This window comes from Oncorhynchus nerka, linkage group LG18 (assembly GCF_034236695.1).
Source record: "Oncorhynchus nerka isolate Pitt River linkage group LG18, Oner_Uvic_2.0, whole genome shotgun sequence".
In the NCBI taxonomy this organism is placed as follows: Eukaryota; Metazoa; Chordata; class Actinopteri; order Salmoniformes; family Salmonidae; genus Oncorhynchus; species Oncorhynchus nerka.
In genome coordinates this window covers 82741719-82759771 of record NC_088413.1, presented here as the reverse complement: position 1 = coordinate 82759771, position 18053 = coordinate 82741719, and the positions used below count along the sequence as shown (strand labels likewise).

General features: G+C 50.5%; 1 protein-coding gene across 1 annotated transcript in view; it reads left to right on the top strand.

Annotated features, from left to right (window-relative positions):
- The window catches only part of LOC115114927 (papilin-like), a 78089-nt gene that overhangs the window by 34815 nt on the left and 25221 nt on the right, over positions 1-18053 (top strand). Inside the window, exons 14-18 of the mRNA XM_065003385.1 lie at positions 2803-2992; positions 3634-3717; positions 4194-4281; positions 7727-7859; positions 8223-8607. Of these exons, the coding sequence (XP_064859457.1) occupies positions 2803-2992; positions 3634-3717; positions 4194-4281; positions 7727-7859; positions 8223-8607 (880 nt within the window). The remainder of the gene's footprint in view (positions 1-2802; positions 2993-3633; positions 3718-4193; positions 4282-7726; positions 7860-8222; positions 8608-18053) is intronic.

Sequence of the window (18053 nt, the reverse complement as noted above, 5' to 3'; positions counted from 1 at the left end):
GTATATCCTACTGTGGTGTATATCCTACTGCGGTGTACATCCTACTGTTGTGTATATCCTACTGCGGTATATATCCTACTGTGGTGTATATCCTACTGCGGTATATATCCTAGTTCTACTGTGGTGTATATCCTACTGTGGTGTATATCCTAGTTCTACTGTGGTGTATATCTTACTGTGGTGTATATCCTACTGCGGTATATATCCTAGTTCTACTGTGGTGTATATCCTACTGTCGTGTATATCCTAGTTCTACTGTGGTGTATATCCTACTGTGGTGTATATCCTACTGCGGTGTATATCCTACTGTGGTGTATATCCTAGTATATCCTACTGTGGTGTATATCCTAGTCCTACTGTGGTGTATATCCTACTGTGGTGTATATCCTAGTTCTACTGCAGTGTATATCCTACTGTGGTGTGTATCCTACTGCGGTGTATATCCTACTGCGGTGTATATCCTAGTTCTACTGTAGTGTATAGCTTACTGCGGTGTATATCCTAGTTCTACTGTGGTGTATATCCTAGTTTTACTGCGGTGTATATCCTACTGTGGTGGATATCCTAGGTCTACTGTTGTGTATATCCTAGTTCTACTGTGGTGTGTGTCCTAGTTCTACTGTGGTGTATATCCTAGTCCTACTGCGGTGTATATCCTAGTACTACTGCGGTGTATATCCTAGTACCCCTGCGGTGTATATCCTAGTTCTACTGTGGTGTATATCCTAGGTCTACTGTGGTGTTTTTTCCTACTGCGTGTAGTGGTGTGTCTACAGTGATGTGTAGATTGGGTGGTGTGTCTACAGTGCTGTGTAGTCTCTCTACTTGGATCTATTGATGTCATTCATGTGGTGTTGTCAAGAGACAAGAGACAGACTGGCACTCAGGATAAACATCTTCTCTCTACCCTGTGTTGAGGTACAGAACCTCTCTCTACCCTGTGTTGAGGTACAGCACCTCTCTCTACCCTGTGTTGAGGTACAGCACCTCTCTCTACCCTGTGTTGAGGTACAGAACCTCTCTCTACCCTGTGTTGAGGTACAGAACCTCTCTCTACCCTCTGTTGAGGTACAGAACCTCTCTCTACCCTGTGTTGAGGTACAGAACCTCTCTCTACCCTGTGTTGAGGTACATAACCTCTCTCTCTACCCTGTGTTGGGGTACAGAACCTCTCTCTACCCTGTGTTGAGGTATAGAACCTGTCTCTACCCTGTGTTGAGGTACAGAACCTCTCTCTACCCTGTGTTGAGGTACAGAACCTCTCTCTACCCTGTGTTGAGGTACAGAACCTCTCTCTACCCTGTGTTGAGGTACAGAACCTCTCTCTACCCTGTGTTGAGGTACAGAACCTCTCTCTACCCTGTGTTGAGGTACAGAACCTCTCTCTACCCTGTGTTGAGGTACAGCACCTCTCTCTACCCTGTGTTGAGGTACAGCACCTCTCTCTACCCTGTGTTGAGGTACAGAACCTCTCTCTACCCTGTGTTGAGGTACAGAACCTCTCTCTACCCTCTGTTGAGGTACAGAACCTCTCTCTACCCTGTGTTGAGGTACAGAACCTCTCTCTACCCTGTGTTGAGGTACAGAACCTCTCTCTCTACCCTGTGTTGGGGTACAGAACCTCTCTCTACCCTGTGTTGAGGTACAGAACCTGTCTCTACCCTGTGTTGAGGTACAGAACCTCTCTCTACCCTGTGTTGAGGTACAGAACCTCTCTCTACCCTGTGTTGAGGTACAGAACCTCTCTCTCTACCCTGTGTTGAGGTACAGCACCTCTCTCTACCCTGTGTTGAGGTACAGAACCTCTTTCTACCCTGTGTTGAGGTACAGCACCTCTCTCTACCCTGTGTTGAGGTACAGAACCTCTCTCTCTACCCTGTGTTGAGGTACAGCACCTCTCTCTACCATGTGTTGAGGTACAGAACCTCTCTCTACCCTGTGTTGAGGTACAGAACCTCTCTCTACCCTCTGTTGAGGTACATAACCTCTCTCTACCCTGTGTTGAGGTACAGAACCTGTCTCTACCCTGTGTTGAGGTACAGAACATCTCTCTACCCTGTGTTGAGGTACAGAACCTGTATCTACCCTGTGTTGAGGTACAGAACCTCTCTCTACCCTGTGTTGAGGTACAGAACCTGTCTCTACCCTGTGTTGAGGTACAGAACATCTCTCTCTACCCTGTGTTGAGGTACAGAACCTCTCTCTCTCTACCCTGTGTTGAGGTACAGAACCTGTCTCTACCCTGTGTTGAGGTACAGAACCTCTCTCTACCCTGTGTTGTGGTACAGAACCTCTCTCTACCCTGTGTTGAGGTACAGAACCTCTCTCTCTACCCTGTGTTGTGGTACAGAACCTCTCTCTACCCTGTGTTGAGGTACAGAACATCTCTCTCTACCCTGTGTTGAGGTACAGAACCTCTCTCTCTACCCTGTGTTGAGGTACAGAACCTCTCTCTACCCTGTGTTGAGGTACAGAACCTCTCTCTACCCTGTGTTGAGGTACAGAACCTCTCTCTACCCTGTGTTGTGGTACAGAACCTCTCTCTACCCTCTGTTGAGGTACAGAACCTCTCTACCCTGTGTTGAGGTACAGAACCTCTCTCTACCCTGTGTTGAGGTACAGAACCTCTCTCTACCCTGTGTTGAGTTACAGAACCTCTCTCTACCCTGTGTTGAGGTACAGAACCTCTCTCTACCCTGTGTTGAGGTACAGAACCTGTCTCTACCCTGTGTTGAGTTGTGTATGCAGAACCTCTGTCTCTACTGTTGCCCCCTATGTAATTACTATGCTTGTCTCTCTCAGTCCTCAGACCAGACTCTGCTGACCACCAGACCAACACAGTGTACCATGGTCACAGCTCCGGGCCAGCCCAACACTGTAGCCGGTCCTACTACGGTTGCTGTCCAGACGGAGTGATGGCTGCTGGGGGAACAGGGGGTCTGGGCTGTCCACGGGGATCCAGCCCTGAGCAGGCTGTCTGTACCACCACCAGGTAGACCACACACACACACACACACACACACTGAGCTCCATCCTGCCTGTCTGTCTGCACCACCAGGGCCGAGCAGGGTTTACCATATAACTCTATAGGGTCAGAGGTCATAGACCTCTGCTATTTAAAACATGTTCTATGGTCAGTTTGTAGCCATGGTAACAGCCATGGTAACAGTAAGATACATATCTATGGTCAGTTTGTAGCCTGGGCTGTTCTCGGGAACGATCCCCTGTTCAAACGTTGTCTTTCTCATTCCCTGACTGTCTGTCTAACTAAATGTCTCTCTCTCTCTCTCTCCCCCTCTATCTCTGTCTCTCTGTCTCTCTGTCTCCCCCCCCTCTCTCTCTCCCCCCTCTATCTCTGTCTCTCTCTCTCTCTCTCACTCCCCATCCTCTCTCTCTCTCCCCCTCTCCCCCCTCTCTCTCTGTCTCCCCCTCTCCCCCCCTCTCGCTCTGTCTACCCCCCCCCCCCTCTCCCTCCCCCTCTCCCCCCTCTCTCTGTCTCTCTCTCCCCCCTCTATCTCTGTCTCTCCCTCTCTCCCTCTCCCTCTCCCCCTCTCCCCCTCTCTCTGTCTCTCTCTCTCTCCCCCTCTATCTCTGTCTCTCTGTCTCTCTCTCTCCCCCTCTACCCCCCTCCAGGTATGGATGCTGCAGGGATGGTGTGACCATATCACAGGGTTCCAACAGGGAGGGCTGTCAGGAGTATGGCTGTATTAACACCAGGTATTCAGCTAAGCTCAGCTCTAACCTCTCATAAAGAGTAAGGGGTGGCCTCTATTTCTCTATGGGGTTTACCATGTAGGCCTATAGGTTTATAGGTAACAGACCAGTGGCATTTTCTATAGCAACTTTATTGTCTCTCTGTTGACAGTGCTCTGTCTGTTCTCTGCTCAAACTTTCAACAGTAAAAAAATAACTACTGGTCTGTCTGGCTGTCTGTCTGTCTGTCTGTCTGTCTGCCTGTCTGTCTGTCTGTCTGTCTGTCTGTCTGTCTGTCTGTCTGTCTGTCTGTCTGTCTGTCTGTCTGTCTGTCTGTCTGTCTGTCTGTCTGCCTGCCTGCCTGCCTGTCTGTCTGTCTGTCTGTCTGTCTGTCTGTCTGTCTGTCTGTCTGTCTGTCTGTCTGTCTGTCTGTCTGTCTGTCTGTCTGCCTGCCTGCCTGTCTGTCTGTCTGTCTGTCTGCCTGTCTGCCTGTCTGTCAGGTATGGGTGTTGCAGGGATGGTGTGTCTGCAGCACAGGGACTCAACAAGGAGGGTTGTCTGGAATATGTCCCTCTTGCCCATCCCACGGTAAGTAAGGACCTGAGAGGTGTTATAGGGGGAAAGAGAAGTGTTGTAGAGAGAGAGAAGTGTTGTAGAGAGAGAGAGAAGTGTTGTAGAGAGAGAGAAGTGTTGTAGAGAGAGAGAGAGAAGTGTTAGAGAGAGAGAGAGAAGTGTTATATATATAGAGAAGTGTTATATAGAGAGAGAAGTGTTATAGAGAGAGAGAGAGAAGTGTTGTAGAGAGAGAAGTGTTATAGAGAGAGAGAGAGAAGTGTTATAGAGAGAGAGAGAGAAGTGTTATAGAGAGAGAGAGAGAGAGAGAGAAGTGTTATAGAGAGAAAGAGAAGTGTTATATATATATATATATATAGAGAGAGAGAGAGATAGAAGTGTTATGGAGAGAGAGAGAAGTGTTATAGAGAGAGAGAAGTGTTAAAGAGAGAAAGAGAAGTGTTATAGAGAGAGAGAGAGAGAAGTGTTGTAGAGAGAGAGAGAAGTGTTATATATAGAGAGAGAAGTGTTATAGTGAGAGAGAGTCAAGTGTTATAGAGAGAAAGATAAGTGTTATATATATATATATATATGAGAGAGAGAGAAGTGTTATAGAGAGAGAGAGAGAGAGAGAGAGAGAGAAGGAGAAGTGTTATAGAGAGAGAGAAGTATATAGAGAGAGAGAGAATTGATATATATATATATACAGTTAAAGTCAGAAATTTACATACACCTTAGCCAAATACATTTAAACTCAGTTTTTTTACAATTCCTGACTTTTAATCCTTGTAAAAATTCCCTGTCTTAGGTCAGTTAGAATCACCGGTTTATTTTAAGAATGTGAAATGTCAGAATAATTGTCGAGAGAATGATTTATTTAAACTTTTATTTCTTTCATCACATTCCCAGTGGGTCAGAAGTTTACATGCACTCAATTAGTATTTGGTAGCATTGCCTTTAAATTGTTTAACTTGGGTCAAATGTTTCGGGTAGCCTTCCACAAGCTTCCCACAATAAGTTGGGGTGAATGTTGGCCCATTCCTCCTGACAGAGCTGGTGTAACTCAGTCAGGTTTGTAGGCCTCCTTGCTCGCACACGCTTTTTCAGGTCTGCCCACAAATTTCCTATAGGATTGAGGTCAGGGCTTTGTGATGGCCACTCCAATACCTTGACTCTGTTGTCCTTAAGCCATTTTGCCACAACTTTGGAAGTATGCTTGGGGTATTTGTCCATTTGGAAGACCCATTTGCGACCAAGCTTTAACTTCCTGACTGATGTCTTGAGATGTTGCTTCAATATATCCACATAATTTTCATGCCTCATGATGCCATCTATTTTGTGAAGTGCTCCAGTCCCTCCTGCAGCAAAGCACCCCCACAACATGATGCTGCCACCCCCGTGCTTCACGGTTGGGATGGTGTTCTTCGGCTTGCAAGCCTCCCCCATTTCATTCAAACACAACGATGGTCATTATGACCAAACAGTTCTATTTTTGTTTGATCAGACAAGAGGACATTTCTACAAAATGTACGATCTTTGTCCCCATGTGCAGTTGCAAACCGTAGTCTGGCTTTTTTATGGCGGTTTTGGAGCAGTGGCTTCTTCCTTGCTGAGCGGCCTTTCAGGTTATGTCGATATAGGACTCGTTTTACTGTGGATATAGATCATTTTGTACCTGTTTCCTTCAGCATCTTCACAAGGTCCTTTGCTGTTGTTCTGGGATTGATTTGCACTTTTCACACCAAAGTACGTTCATCTCTAGGAGACAGAATGCGTCTCCTTCCTGAGCGGTATGACGGCTGCGTGGTCCCATGGTGTTTATACTTGCGTACTACTATACAGATGAACGTGGTACCTTCAGGTGTTTGGAAATTACTCCCAAGGATGAACCAGACTTGTGGAGGTCTACAATTGTTTTCCTGAGGTCTTGGCTGATTTCTTTTGATTTTCCCATGATGTCAAGCAAAGAGACACTGAGTATGAAGGTTGGCTTTGAAATACATCCACAGGTGACTCAAATGATGTCAATTAGCCTATCAGAAGCTTCTAAAGCCATAACATAATTCTTCTGGAATTTTCCACATGTACAGTGTTATATTATTGACTATGTACAGTGTTATATTATTGACTATGTACAGTGTTATATTATTGACTATGTACAGTGTTATATTATTGACTATGTACAGTGTTATATTATTGACTATGTACAGTGTTATATTATTGACTATGTACAGTGTTATATTATTGACTATGTACGGTGTTGTAACAATGTGCAAATAGTTAATGTACAAAAGGCAAGATAAATAAACAGACAAATATAGGTTTTTATTTACAATGCTGTTTGTTCTCCACTGGTTGCCCTTTTCTCATGGCAACGGGCCACACATCTTGCTGCTGTGACTGTGGTATTTCGCCTCTCTCTCTCTCTGTCTCTCTGTGACTGTGGTATTTCGCCTCTCTCTCTCTCTGTCTCTCTGTGACTGTGGTATTTCGCCTCTCTCTCTCTCTGTCTCTCTGTGACTGTGGTATTTCGCCTCTCTCTCTCTCTGTCTCTCTGTGACTGTGGTATTTCGCCTCTCTCTCTCTCTGTCTCTCTGTGACTGTGGTATTTCGCCTCTCTCTCTCTCTGTCTCTCTGTGACTGTGGTATTTCGCCTCTCTCTCTTCTGTCTCTCTGTGACTGTGGTTTGTCTCTCTCTCTCTTCTCTGTGACTGTGTATTTCTCCTCTCTCTCTCTCTCTGTCTCTCTGTGACTGTGGTATTTAGTCTCTTTCTCTCTCTGTCTCTCTGTGACTCAGGTATTTCGCCTCTCAGGTAGTCTCTCTGTCTCTCTCTGTTTAGGACCTTTTGTTTGATTTTGTTTTCAAATTCTTTGTGGGGACTGTGTAATCTGAGGGAAATGTGTGTCTATGGAAATACAGCCCAGTGAGTCTGTACATAGTCAAAGCTTTCTTAAGTTTGGGCTTTGTCACAGTGGTCAGGTAATTACTGTGGTCAGGTAGTACCACTGTCTACTCTCTGTTTAGGACCAGAGAGCATTCTAGTTTGATCTGTTTCTTGGTTGATTCTTTCCATTGTGTCTCTCTCTGTCTCTCTCTCTCTCTGTCTCCTCTCTCTCTCTCTCTCTCTCTCTCTCTCTCTCTCTCTCTCTCTCTCTGTCTCTCTGTCTCTGTCTCTCTGTCTCTGTCTCTCTGTCTCTGTCTCTGTTTCTCTGTCTCTCTCTCCCTCTCTCTCTCTCTCTGTCTCTCTCTCTCTCTCTGTCTCTGTCTCTCTCTCTCCCTCTCTCGCTCTGTCTCTCTCTCTCTCTCTCTCTCTCTCTCCCTGTCTCTCTCTCTGTCTCTCTGTCTCTGTCTCTGTCTCTCTCTCTCTCTCTCTCTCTCTCTCTCTCTCTCTCTCTCTCTCTCTCCCTCTCTCTCTCTCTCTCTCTCTCTCTCTCTCTCTCTCTCTCTCTCTCTCTCTCTCTCTCTCTCTCTCTCTCTCAGGCTCCTACTACTCCCCTCCTACCAGCTGAAAACAGTATCCAGTGTCGTCTGACCACCTACGGCTGCTGTTTCGACCGTACGTCAGCCGCCGCAGGTCCCGATGGAGAGGGCTGCCCCACTCCACCCGAGAATGGTAGGACGGGGACGGGGGAGGAGTTCAGGGGGGGGTGAAGAGGTGAGGAGGGGGAGCTGGGCGGGAGGAAGAGAGGGGAGATGGGAGACAGGATTGAGGAATGCTGATAAAAAGGGGCAGGAAGTTAATGTTATAGATCATTTATTGTTTTGGTTTTCTGTTGTGTTTTGTTGCATGGTATTGGTGCTACCGTAACACAATACCTAACGGCCTCGCCAAGGCGTCCGGATCTCTTGGAGTGACGGCTAAAGTGTTGGGTTGACATTCTCTCGACCCGGGTTCGAGTCTCGGTCGGAGCTACCCTCCGAATTCGCTACAAGAGAAGCCTGTAAATATCTTCCCTGTTTCTCCCCCATTCTATAGTTCCCAGAACCACCTGTTCTCTGCCCAAGGCGGCCGGCTCCTGCAGTGGCTGGACGGGCCGATACTTCTACGACGTCACCGCCTCCAGGTGCTCCCACTTCTGGTACGGTGGCTGCCACGGCAACGACAACAACTTCCTGACCCGCGGAGACTGTCAGAGCAGGTGCCCTGGGGCCCGGACCAGCCAGACCAGCCACACCTACCGGCCGAGCCAGTCAGGCCATGACATGCGCAGGGTCTTCACGGTGCAGCGCGGCACCTCAGGGGGATCCACTGGAGGGCGCAAGGGAGCCAGCGCCGCAGACCACGCCCACAGGGCCAGGGTTCATGTCCGGCCCCACCGCCCAGCCACCTACTCCGTTCAGCAAACCCACCCTGCAGCAAGGTAAGACCCTGAGGACCGACCAGCACCTGCTGCTCCATCCGCTGCCAACCAGCTGGCTAGGTAACACTGCTTCCCTCAGGAGGAACCTAATCCAATGGGAAACAAGACACAGCCTAAAGACACACACACACACACACACACACAGTATATACCTTCTTCAAAGCACACTATCCCCCACTATCTCCTCACTATCATCCCCACAGTATCCCCTCACTACCCCTCACTATCCCCCCACTATCTCCTCACTATCCCCCCACTACCCCCCACTATCTCCTCACTATCCCCTCACTACCCCTCACTATCCCCCACTATCCCCCACTATCCCCTCACTATCCCCCCACTATCCCCTCACTATCTCCTCACTATCTCCCCCCACTATTCCCTCACTATCCCCTCACTATCCCCCACTATCCCCTCACTATCCCCTCACTATCCCCTCACTATCCCCCACTATCTCCTCACTATCCCCACTATCTCCTCACTATCCCCCACTATCCCTCACTATCCCCTCACTATCCCCCACTATCTCCTCACTATCCCCCACTATCCCCTCACTATCCCCCCACTATCCCCACACTATCTCCTCACTATCTCCTCACTATCCCCTCACTATCCCCCTCACTATCCCCCTCACTATCCCCTCACTATCCCCCACTATCCCCCACTATCCCTCACTATCCCCCCCACTATCTCCTCACTATCCCCACTATCTCCTCACTATCCCCCACTATCCCCTCACTATCCCCTCACTATCTCCTCACTATCCCCTCACCATCCCCCACTATCCCCACACTATCTCCCCACTATCCCCCACTATCCCCACACTATCTCCTCACTATCTCCTCACTATCCCCCACTATCCCCACACTATCTCCCACTATCCCCTCACTATCTCCTCACTATCTCCTCACTATCCCCCACTATCCCCACACTATCTCCCCACTATCACCTCCTCACTATCCCCTCACTATCCCCACACTATCCCTCACTATCCCCTCACGATCCCCACACTACCCCTCACTATCCCCCCCACTATCCCCTCACTATCCCCTCACTATCTCCTCACTATCCCCTCACCATCCCCCCCACTATCCCCACACTATCTCCCCACTATCCCCCACTATCCCCACACTATCTCCCCACTATCCCCTCACTATCCCCCACTATCCCCACACTATCTCCCACTATCCCTCACTATCCCCCACTATCTCATCACTATCCCCCCACTATCCCCTCACTATCTCCCACTATCCCCACACTATCTCCCCACTATCCCCCACTATCCCCCACTATCCCCTCACTATCCCCACTATCTCCCCACTATCCCCACACTATCCCCTCACTATCACCTCCTCACTATCACCTCCTCACTATCCCCTCACTATCTCCTCACTATCCCCTCACTATCACCTCCTCACTATCTCCACACTATCTCCTCACTATCACCTCCTCACTATCATCACTATCACCTCCTCACTATCCCCTCACTATCTCCACACTATCCCCTCACTATCACCTCCTCACTATCACCTCCTCACTATCCCCTCACTATCTCCTCACTATCCCCTCACTATCACCTCCTCACTATCTCCTCACTATCACCTCCTCACTATCCCCTCACTATCCCACACTATCCCCTCACTATCCCTCACGATCCCCACACTATCCCCTCACTATCCCCTCACTATCCCCTCACTATCATCCCCACAGTATCCCCTCACTACCCCTCACTATCCCCTCACTATCCTCCCACTATCCCCTCACTATCCCCTCACTACCCCTCACTATCCCCTCACTACCCCTCACTATCCCCTCACTACCCCTCACTATCCCCTCACTATCCCCCCACTATCTCCTCTGTGGTCTCATCGTATGGTGGTGTGGTGGTGTGGTCTCATCGTATGGTGGTGTGGTGGTGTGGTCTCATCGTATGGTGGTGTGGTCTCATCGTATGGTGGTGTGGTGGTGTGGTCTCATCGTATGTTGGTGTGGTCTCATCGTATGGTGGTGTTGTGGTGTGGTCTCATCGTATGGTGTTGTGGTGGTGTGGTCTCATCGTATGGTGGTGTGGTCTCATCGTATGGTGGTGTGGTGGTGTGGTCTCATCGTATGGTGGTGTGGTCTCATCGTATGGTGGTGTGGTGGTGTGGTCTCATCGTATGGTGGTGTGGTCTCATCATATGGTGGTGTGGTGGTGTATGGTGTGGTCTCATCGTATGTTGGTGTGGTCTCATCGCGTGTGGTGGTGTGGTGGTGTGGTCTCATCGTATGGTGGTGGTGTTGTGGTGTGGTCTCATCGTATGGTGGTGTGGTGGTGTGGTCTCATCGTATGGTGGTGTGGTCTCATCGTATGGTGGTGTGGTCTCATCGTATGGTGGTGTGGTCTCATCGTATGGTGGTGTGGTGGTGTGGTCTCATCGTATGGTGGTGTGGTCTCATCGTATGGTGGTGTGGTGGTGTGGTCTCATCGTATGGTGGTGTGGTCTCATCGTATGGTGGTGTGGTGGTGTGGTCTCATCGTATGGTGGTGTGGTGGTGTGGTCTCATCGTATGGTGGTATGGTGGTGTGGTCTCATCGTATGGTGGTATTGTAGTGTGGTCTCATCGTATGGTGGTGTGGTGGTGTGGTCTCATCGTATGGTGGTGTGGTCTCATCGTATGGTGGTATGGTGGTGTGGTCTCATCGTATGGTGGTGTGGTCTCGTATGGTGGTGTGGTCGTATGGTGGTGTGGTGGTGTGGTCTCATCGTATGGTGGTGTGGTGGTGTGGTCTCATCGTATGGTGGTGTGGTCTCATCGTATGGTGGTGTGGTGGTGTGGTCTCATCGTATGGTGGTGTGGTCTCATCATATGGTGGTGTGGTGGTGTGGTCTCATCGTATGTTGGTGTGGTCTCATCGTATGGTGGTGTGGTCTCATCGTATGGTGGTGTGGTGGTGTGGTCTCATCGTATGGTGGTGTGGTGGTGTGGGTATGGTGGTGTCTCATCGTATGGTGGTGTGGTCTCTCATGGTGGTGTGGTCTCATCGTGTGGTGGTGTGGTCTCATCGTATGGTGGTGTGGTCTCATCGTATGGTGGTGTGGTCTCATCGTATGGTGGTGTGGTGGTGTGGTCTCATCGTATGGTGGTATGGTGGTGTGGTCTCATCGTATGGTGATGTGGTCTCATCGTATGGTGGTGTGGTGGTGTGGTCTCATCGTATGGTGGTGTGGTCTCATCGTATGGTGGTGTGGTGGTGTGGTCTCATCGTATGGTGGTGTGGTCTCATCGTATGGTGGTGTGGTGGTGTGGTCTCATCGTATGGTGGTGTGGTGGTGTGGTGGTGTGGTCTCATCGTATGGTGGTATGGTGGTGTGGTCTCATCGTATGGTGGTATTGTAGTGTGGTCTCATCGTATGGTGGTGTGGAGGTGTGGTCTCATCGTATGGTGGTGTGGTCTCATCGTATGGTGGTGTGGTCTCGTCGTATGGTGGTGTGGTGGTGTGGTCTCATCGTATGGTGGTGTGGTCTCATCGTATGGTGGTGTGGTCTCATCGTATGGTGGTGTGGTGGTGTGGTCTCATCGTATGGTGGTGTGGTCTCATCATATGGTGGTGTGGTGGTGTGGTCTCATCGTATGTTGGTGTGGTCTCATCGTATGGTGGTGTGGTCTCATCGTATGGTGGTGTTGTGGTGTGGTCTCATCGTATGGTGGTGTGGTGGTGTGGTCTCATCGTATGGTGGTGTGGACTCATCGTATGGTGGTGTGGTCTCATCGTGTGGTTGTGTGGTCTCATCGTATGGTGGTGTGGTCTCATCGTATGGTGGTGTGGTCTCATCGTATGGTGGTGTGGTCTCATCGTATGGTGGTGTGGTGGTGTGGTCTCATCGTATGGTGGTATGGTGGTGTGGTCTCATCGTATGGTGGTGTGGTCTCATCGTATGGTGGTGTGGTCTCATCGTATGGTGGTGTGGTGGTGTGGTCTCATCGTATGGTGGTGTGGTCTCATCGTATGGTGGTGTGGTCTCATCGTATGGTGGTGTGGTCTCATCGTATGGTGGTGTGGTCTCATCGTATGGTGGTGTGGTGCTGTGGTCTCATCATATGGTGGTGTAGTCTCATCGTATGGAGGTGTGGTCTCATCGTATGGTGGTGTGGTCTCATCGTATGGTGGTGTGGTCTCATCGTATGGTGGTGTGGTCTCATCATATGGTGATGTGGTGGTGTGGTCTCATCGTATGGTGGTGTGGTCTCATCGTATGGTGGTGTGGTGGTGTGGTCTCATCGTATGTTGGTGTGGTCTCATCGTATGGTGGTGTTGGTGGTGTGGTCTCATCGTATGGTGTGTGGGTGTTGTGGTGTGGTCTCATCGTATGGTGTGGTGTGGTGGTGTGGTCTCATCGTATGGTGGTGTGGTCTCATCGTATGGTGGTGTGGTGGTGTGGTCTCATCGTATGGTGGTGTGGTCTCATCGTATGGTGGTGTGGTGGTGTGGTCTCATCGTATGGTGGTGTGGTCTCATCATATGGTGGTGTGGTGGTGTGGTCTCATCGTATGTTGGTGTGGTCTCATCGTATGGTGGTGTGGTCTCATCGTATGGTGGTGTTGTGGTGTGGTCTCATCGTATGGTGGTGTGGTGGTGTGGTCTCATCGTATGGTGGTGTGGTCTCATCGTATGGTGGTGTGGTCTCATCGTATGGTGGTGTGGTCTCATCGTATGGTGGTGTGGTGGTGTGGTCTCATCGTATGGTGGTGTGGTCTCATCGTATGGTGGTGTGGTGGTGTGGTCTCATCGTATGGTGGTGTGGTCTCATCGTATGGTGGTGTGGTGGTGTGGTCTCATCGTATGGTGGTGTGGTGGTGTGGTCTCATCGTATGGTGGTATGGTGGTGTGGTCTCATCGTATGGTGGTATTGTAGTGTGGTCTCATCGTATGGTGGTGTGGAGGTGTGGTCTCATCGTATGGTGGTGTGGTCTCATCGTATGGTGGTATGGTGGTGTGGTCTCATCGTATGGTGGTGTGGTCTCGTCGTATGGTGGTGTGGTGGTGTGGTCTCATCGTATGGTGGTCATCGGTGGTGGTGTGGTCTGGTATGGTGGTGTGGTGGTGTGGTCTCATCGTATGGTGGTGTGGTCTCATCGTATGGTGGTGTGGTCTCATCGTATGGTGGTGTGGTGGTGTGGTCTCATCGTATGGTGGTGTGGTCTCATCATATGGTGGTGTGGTCTCATCATGTGGTGGGTGGTATGGTGGTGTGGTCTCATCGTATGGTGGTGTGGTCTCATCGTATGGTGGTGTTGTGGGTGTGGGTCTCATCGTATGGTGGTGTGGTGGTGTGGTCTCATCGTATGGTGGTGTGGACTCATCGTATGGTGGTGTGGTCTCATCGTGTGGTGGTGTGGTCTCATCGTATGGTGGTGTGGTCTCATCGTATGGTGGTGTGGTCTCATCGTATGGTGGTGTGGTGGTGTGGTCTCATCGTATGGTGGTATGGTGGTGTGGTCTCATCGTATGGTGATGTGGTCTCATCGTATGGTGGTGTGGTGGTGTGGTCTCATCGTATGGTGGTGTGGTCTCATCGTATGGTGGTGTGGTGTATGGTGTGTGGTCTCATGTATGGTGGTGTGGTCTCATCGTATGGTGGTGTGGTGGTGTGGTCTCATCGTATGGTGGGTGGTGGTGTGGTCTCATATGGGTGGTGTGGTATGGTGGTGTGGTGGTGTGGTCTCATCGTATGGTGGTGTGGTGGTGTGGTCTCATCGTATGGTGGTATGGTGGTGGTGGTGGTGTGGTCTCATCGTATGGTGGTGTGGAGGTGTGGTCTCATCGTATGGTGGTGTGGTCTCATCGTATGGTGGTGTGGTCTCATCGTATGGTGGTGTGGTGGTGTGGTCTCATCGTATGGTGGTGTGGTCTCATCATATGGTGGTGTGGTGGTGTGGTCTCATCGTATGGTGGTGTGGTCTCATGTATGGTGGTGTGGTCTCATCGTATGGTGGTGTTGTGGTGTGGTCTCATCGTATGGTGGTGTGGTCTGGTGGTGTGGTCTCTCATCGTATGGTGGTGGTGTGGTCTCATCGTATGGTGGTGTGGTGGTGTGGTCTCATCGTATGGTGGTGTGGTCTCATCGTATGGTGGTGTGGTCTCATCGTGGTGGTGTGGTGGTGTGGTCTCATCGTATGGTGGTGTGGTCTCATCGTATGGTGGTGTGGTGTGGTGGTGTGGTCTCATGGTGGTGTGGTGGTGTGGTCTCATCGTATGGTGGTATGGTGGTGTGGTCTCATCGTATGGTGGTGTGGTCTCATCGTATGGTGGTGTGGTCTCATCGTATGGTGGTGTGGTGGTGTGGTCTCATCGTATGGTGGTGTGGTCTCATCGTATGGTGGTGTGGTCTCATCGTATGGTGGTGTGGTCTCATCGTATGGTGGTGTGGTCTCATCGTATGGTGGTGTGGTGCTGTGGTCTCATCATATGGTGGTGTAGTCTCATCGTATGGAGGTGTGGTCTCATCGTATGGTGGTGTGGTCTCATCGTATGGTGGTGTGGTCTCATCGTATGGTGGTGTGGTCTCATCATATGGTGATGTGGTGGTGTGGTCTCATCGTATGGTGGTGTGGTGGTGTGGTCTCATCGTATGGTGGTGTGGTCTCATCGTATGGTGGTGTGGTCTCATCGTATGGTGGTGGTGTGGTCTCATGTATGGTGGTGTGGTCTCATCATATGGTGGTGGTGTGGTGGTGTGGTCTCATCATATGGTGGTGTGGTGGTGTGGTCTCATCGTATGGTGGTGTGGTCTCATCGTATGGTGGTGTGGTGATGTGGTCTCATCGTATGGTGGTATGGTGGTGTGGTCTCATCGTATGGTGGTGTGGTCTCATCGTATGGTGGTGTGGGTCGTATGGTGGTGTGGTCTCATCGTGTGGTGGTGTGGTCTCATCGTATGGTGGTGTGGTCTCATCGTATGGTGGTGTGGTCTCATCGTATGGTGGTGTGGTGGTGTGGTCTCATCGTATGGTGGTGTGGTCTCATCGTATGGTGGTGTGGTCTCATCGTATGGTGGTGTGGTCTCATTGTATGGTGGGTGGTCTCATTGTATGGTGGTGGTGTGGTCTCATTGTGGTGGTGGTGGTGGTGTGGTCTCATCGTATGGTGGTGTGGTGGTGTGGTCTCATCGTATGGTGGTGTGGTCTCATCGTATGGTGGTGTGGTGGTGTGGTCTCATCGTATGGTGGTGTGGTCTCATCGTATGGTGGTGTGGAGGTGTGGTCTCATCGTATGGTGGTGTGGTCTCATCGTATGGTGGTGTTGTGGTGTGGTCTCATCGTATGGTGGTGTGGTCTCATCGTATGGTGGTGTGGTCTCATCGTATGGTGGTATGGTGGTGTGGTCTCATCGTATGGTGGTATTGTAGTGTGGTCTCATCGTATGGTGGTGTGGTGGTGTGGTCTCATCGTATGGTGGTGTGGTCTCATCGTATGGTGGTGTGGTGGTGTGGTCTCATCGTATGGTGGTGTGGTGGTGTGGTCTCATCGTATGGTGGTATGGTGGTGTGGTCTCATCGTATGGTGGTGTGGTGGTGTGGTCTCATCGTATGGTGGTGTGGTCTCATCGTATGGTGGTGTGGTCTCATCGTATGGTGGTGTGGTGGTGTGGTCTCATCGTATGGTGGTGTGGTCTCATCGTATGGTGGTGTGGTCTCATCGTATGGTGGTGTGGTCTCATCGTATGGTGGTGTGGTGGTGTGGTCTCATCATATGGTGGTGTGGTGTATGGTGGTGTGGTCTCATCGTATGGTGGTGTGGTGGTGTGGTCTCATCGTATGGTGGATGGTGGTGTGGTCTCATCGTATGGTGGTGTGGTCTCATCGTATGGTGGTGTGGTCTCATCGTATGGTGGTGTGGTGGTGTGGTCTCATCGTATGGTGGTGTGGTCTCATCGTATGGTGGTGTGGTCTCATCATATGGTGGTGTGGTGGTGTGGTCTCATCGTATGGTGGTGTGGTCTCATCGTATGGTGGTGTGGTGGTGTGGTCTCATCGTATGGTGGTGTGGTCTCATCGTATGGTGGTATGGTGGTGTGGTCTCATCGTATGGTGGTGTGGTCTCATCGTATGGTGGTATTGTAGTGTGGTCTCATCGTATGGTGGTGTGGTGGTGTGGTCTCATCGTATGGTGGTGTGGTCTCATCGTATGGTGGTATGGTGTGTGGTCTCATCGTATGGTGGTGTGGTCTCATCGTATGGTGGTATTGTAGTGTGGTCTCATCGTATGGTGGTGTGGTGGTGTGGTCTCATCGTATGGTGGTGTGGTCTCGTCGTATGGTGGTGTGGTGGTGTGGTCTCATCGTATGGTGGTGTGGTCTCATCGTATGGTGGTGTGGTCTCATCGTATGGTGGTGTGGTCTCATCGTATGGTGGTGTGGTCTCATCGTATGGTGGTGTGGTCTCATCGTATGGTGGTGTGGGTATGGTGGTGTGGTCTCATCGTATGGTGGTGTGGTCTCGTATGGTGGTGGTGGGTGTGGTCTCATCGTATGGTGGTGTGGTCGTATGGTGGTGTGGTGGTGTGGTCTCATCGTATGGTGGTGTGGTCTCATCGTATGGTGGTGTGGTCTCATCGTATGGTGGTGTGGTCTCATCGTATGGTGGTGTGGTCTCATCGTGTGGTGGTGTGGTCTCATCGTATGGTGGTGTGGTCTCGTCGTATGGTGGTGTGGTGGTGTGGTCTCATCGCATGGTGGTGTGGTCTCATCGTATGGTGGTGTGGTCTCATCGTATGGTGGTGTGGTGGTGTGGTCTCATCGTATGGTGGTGTGGTCTCATCGTATGGTGGTGTGGTCTCATCGTATGGTGGTGGTGGTGTGGTCTCATCGTATGGTGGTGGTGGTGTGGTCTCATTGTATGGTGGTATGGTGGTGTGGTCTCATCGTATGGTGGTATGGTGGTGGTCTCATGGTGGTGTGGTCTCATCGTATGGTGGTGTGGTCTCATCGTATGGTGGTGTGGTCTCATCGTATGGTGGTGTGGTGGTGTGGTCTCATCGTATGGTGGTGTGGTCTCATCGTATGGTGGTGTGGTCTCATCGTATGGTGGTGTGGTCTCATCGTATGGTGGTGTGGTCTCATTGTATGGTGGTATGGTGGTGTGGTCTCATCGTATGGTGGTGTGGTGGTGTGGTCTCATCGTATGGTGGTGTGGTCTCATCGTATGGTGGTGTGGTGGTGTGGTCTCATCGTATGGTGGTGTGGTCTCATCGTATGGTGGTGTGGAGGTGTGGTCTCATCGTATGGTGTGGGTATGTGGTGTGGTCTCATCGTATGGTGGTGTGGTCTCATCGTATGGTGGTGTGGTCTCATCGTATGGTGGTGGTGTGGTCTCATCGTGGTGGTGGTGTGTGTCTCATGTATGGTGGTATGGTGGTGTGGTCTCATCGTATGGTGGTGTGGTGGTGTGGTCTCATCGTATGG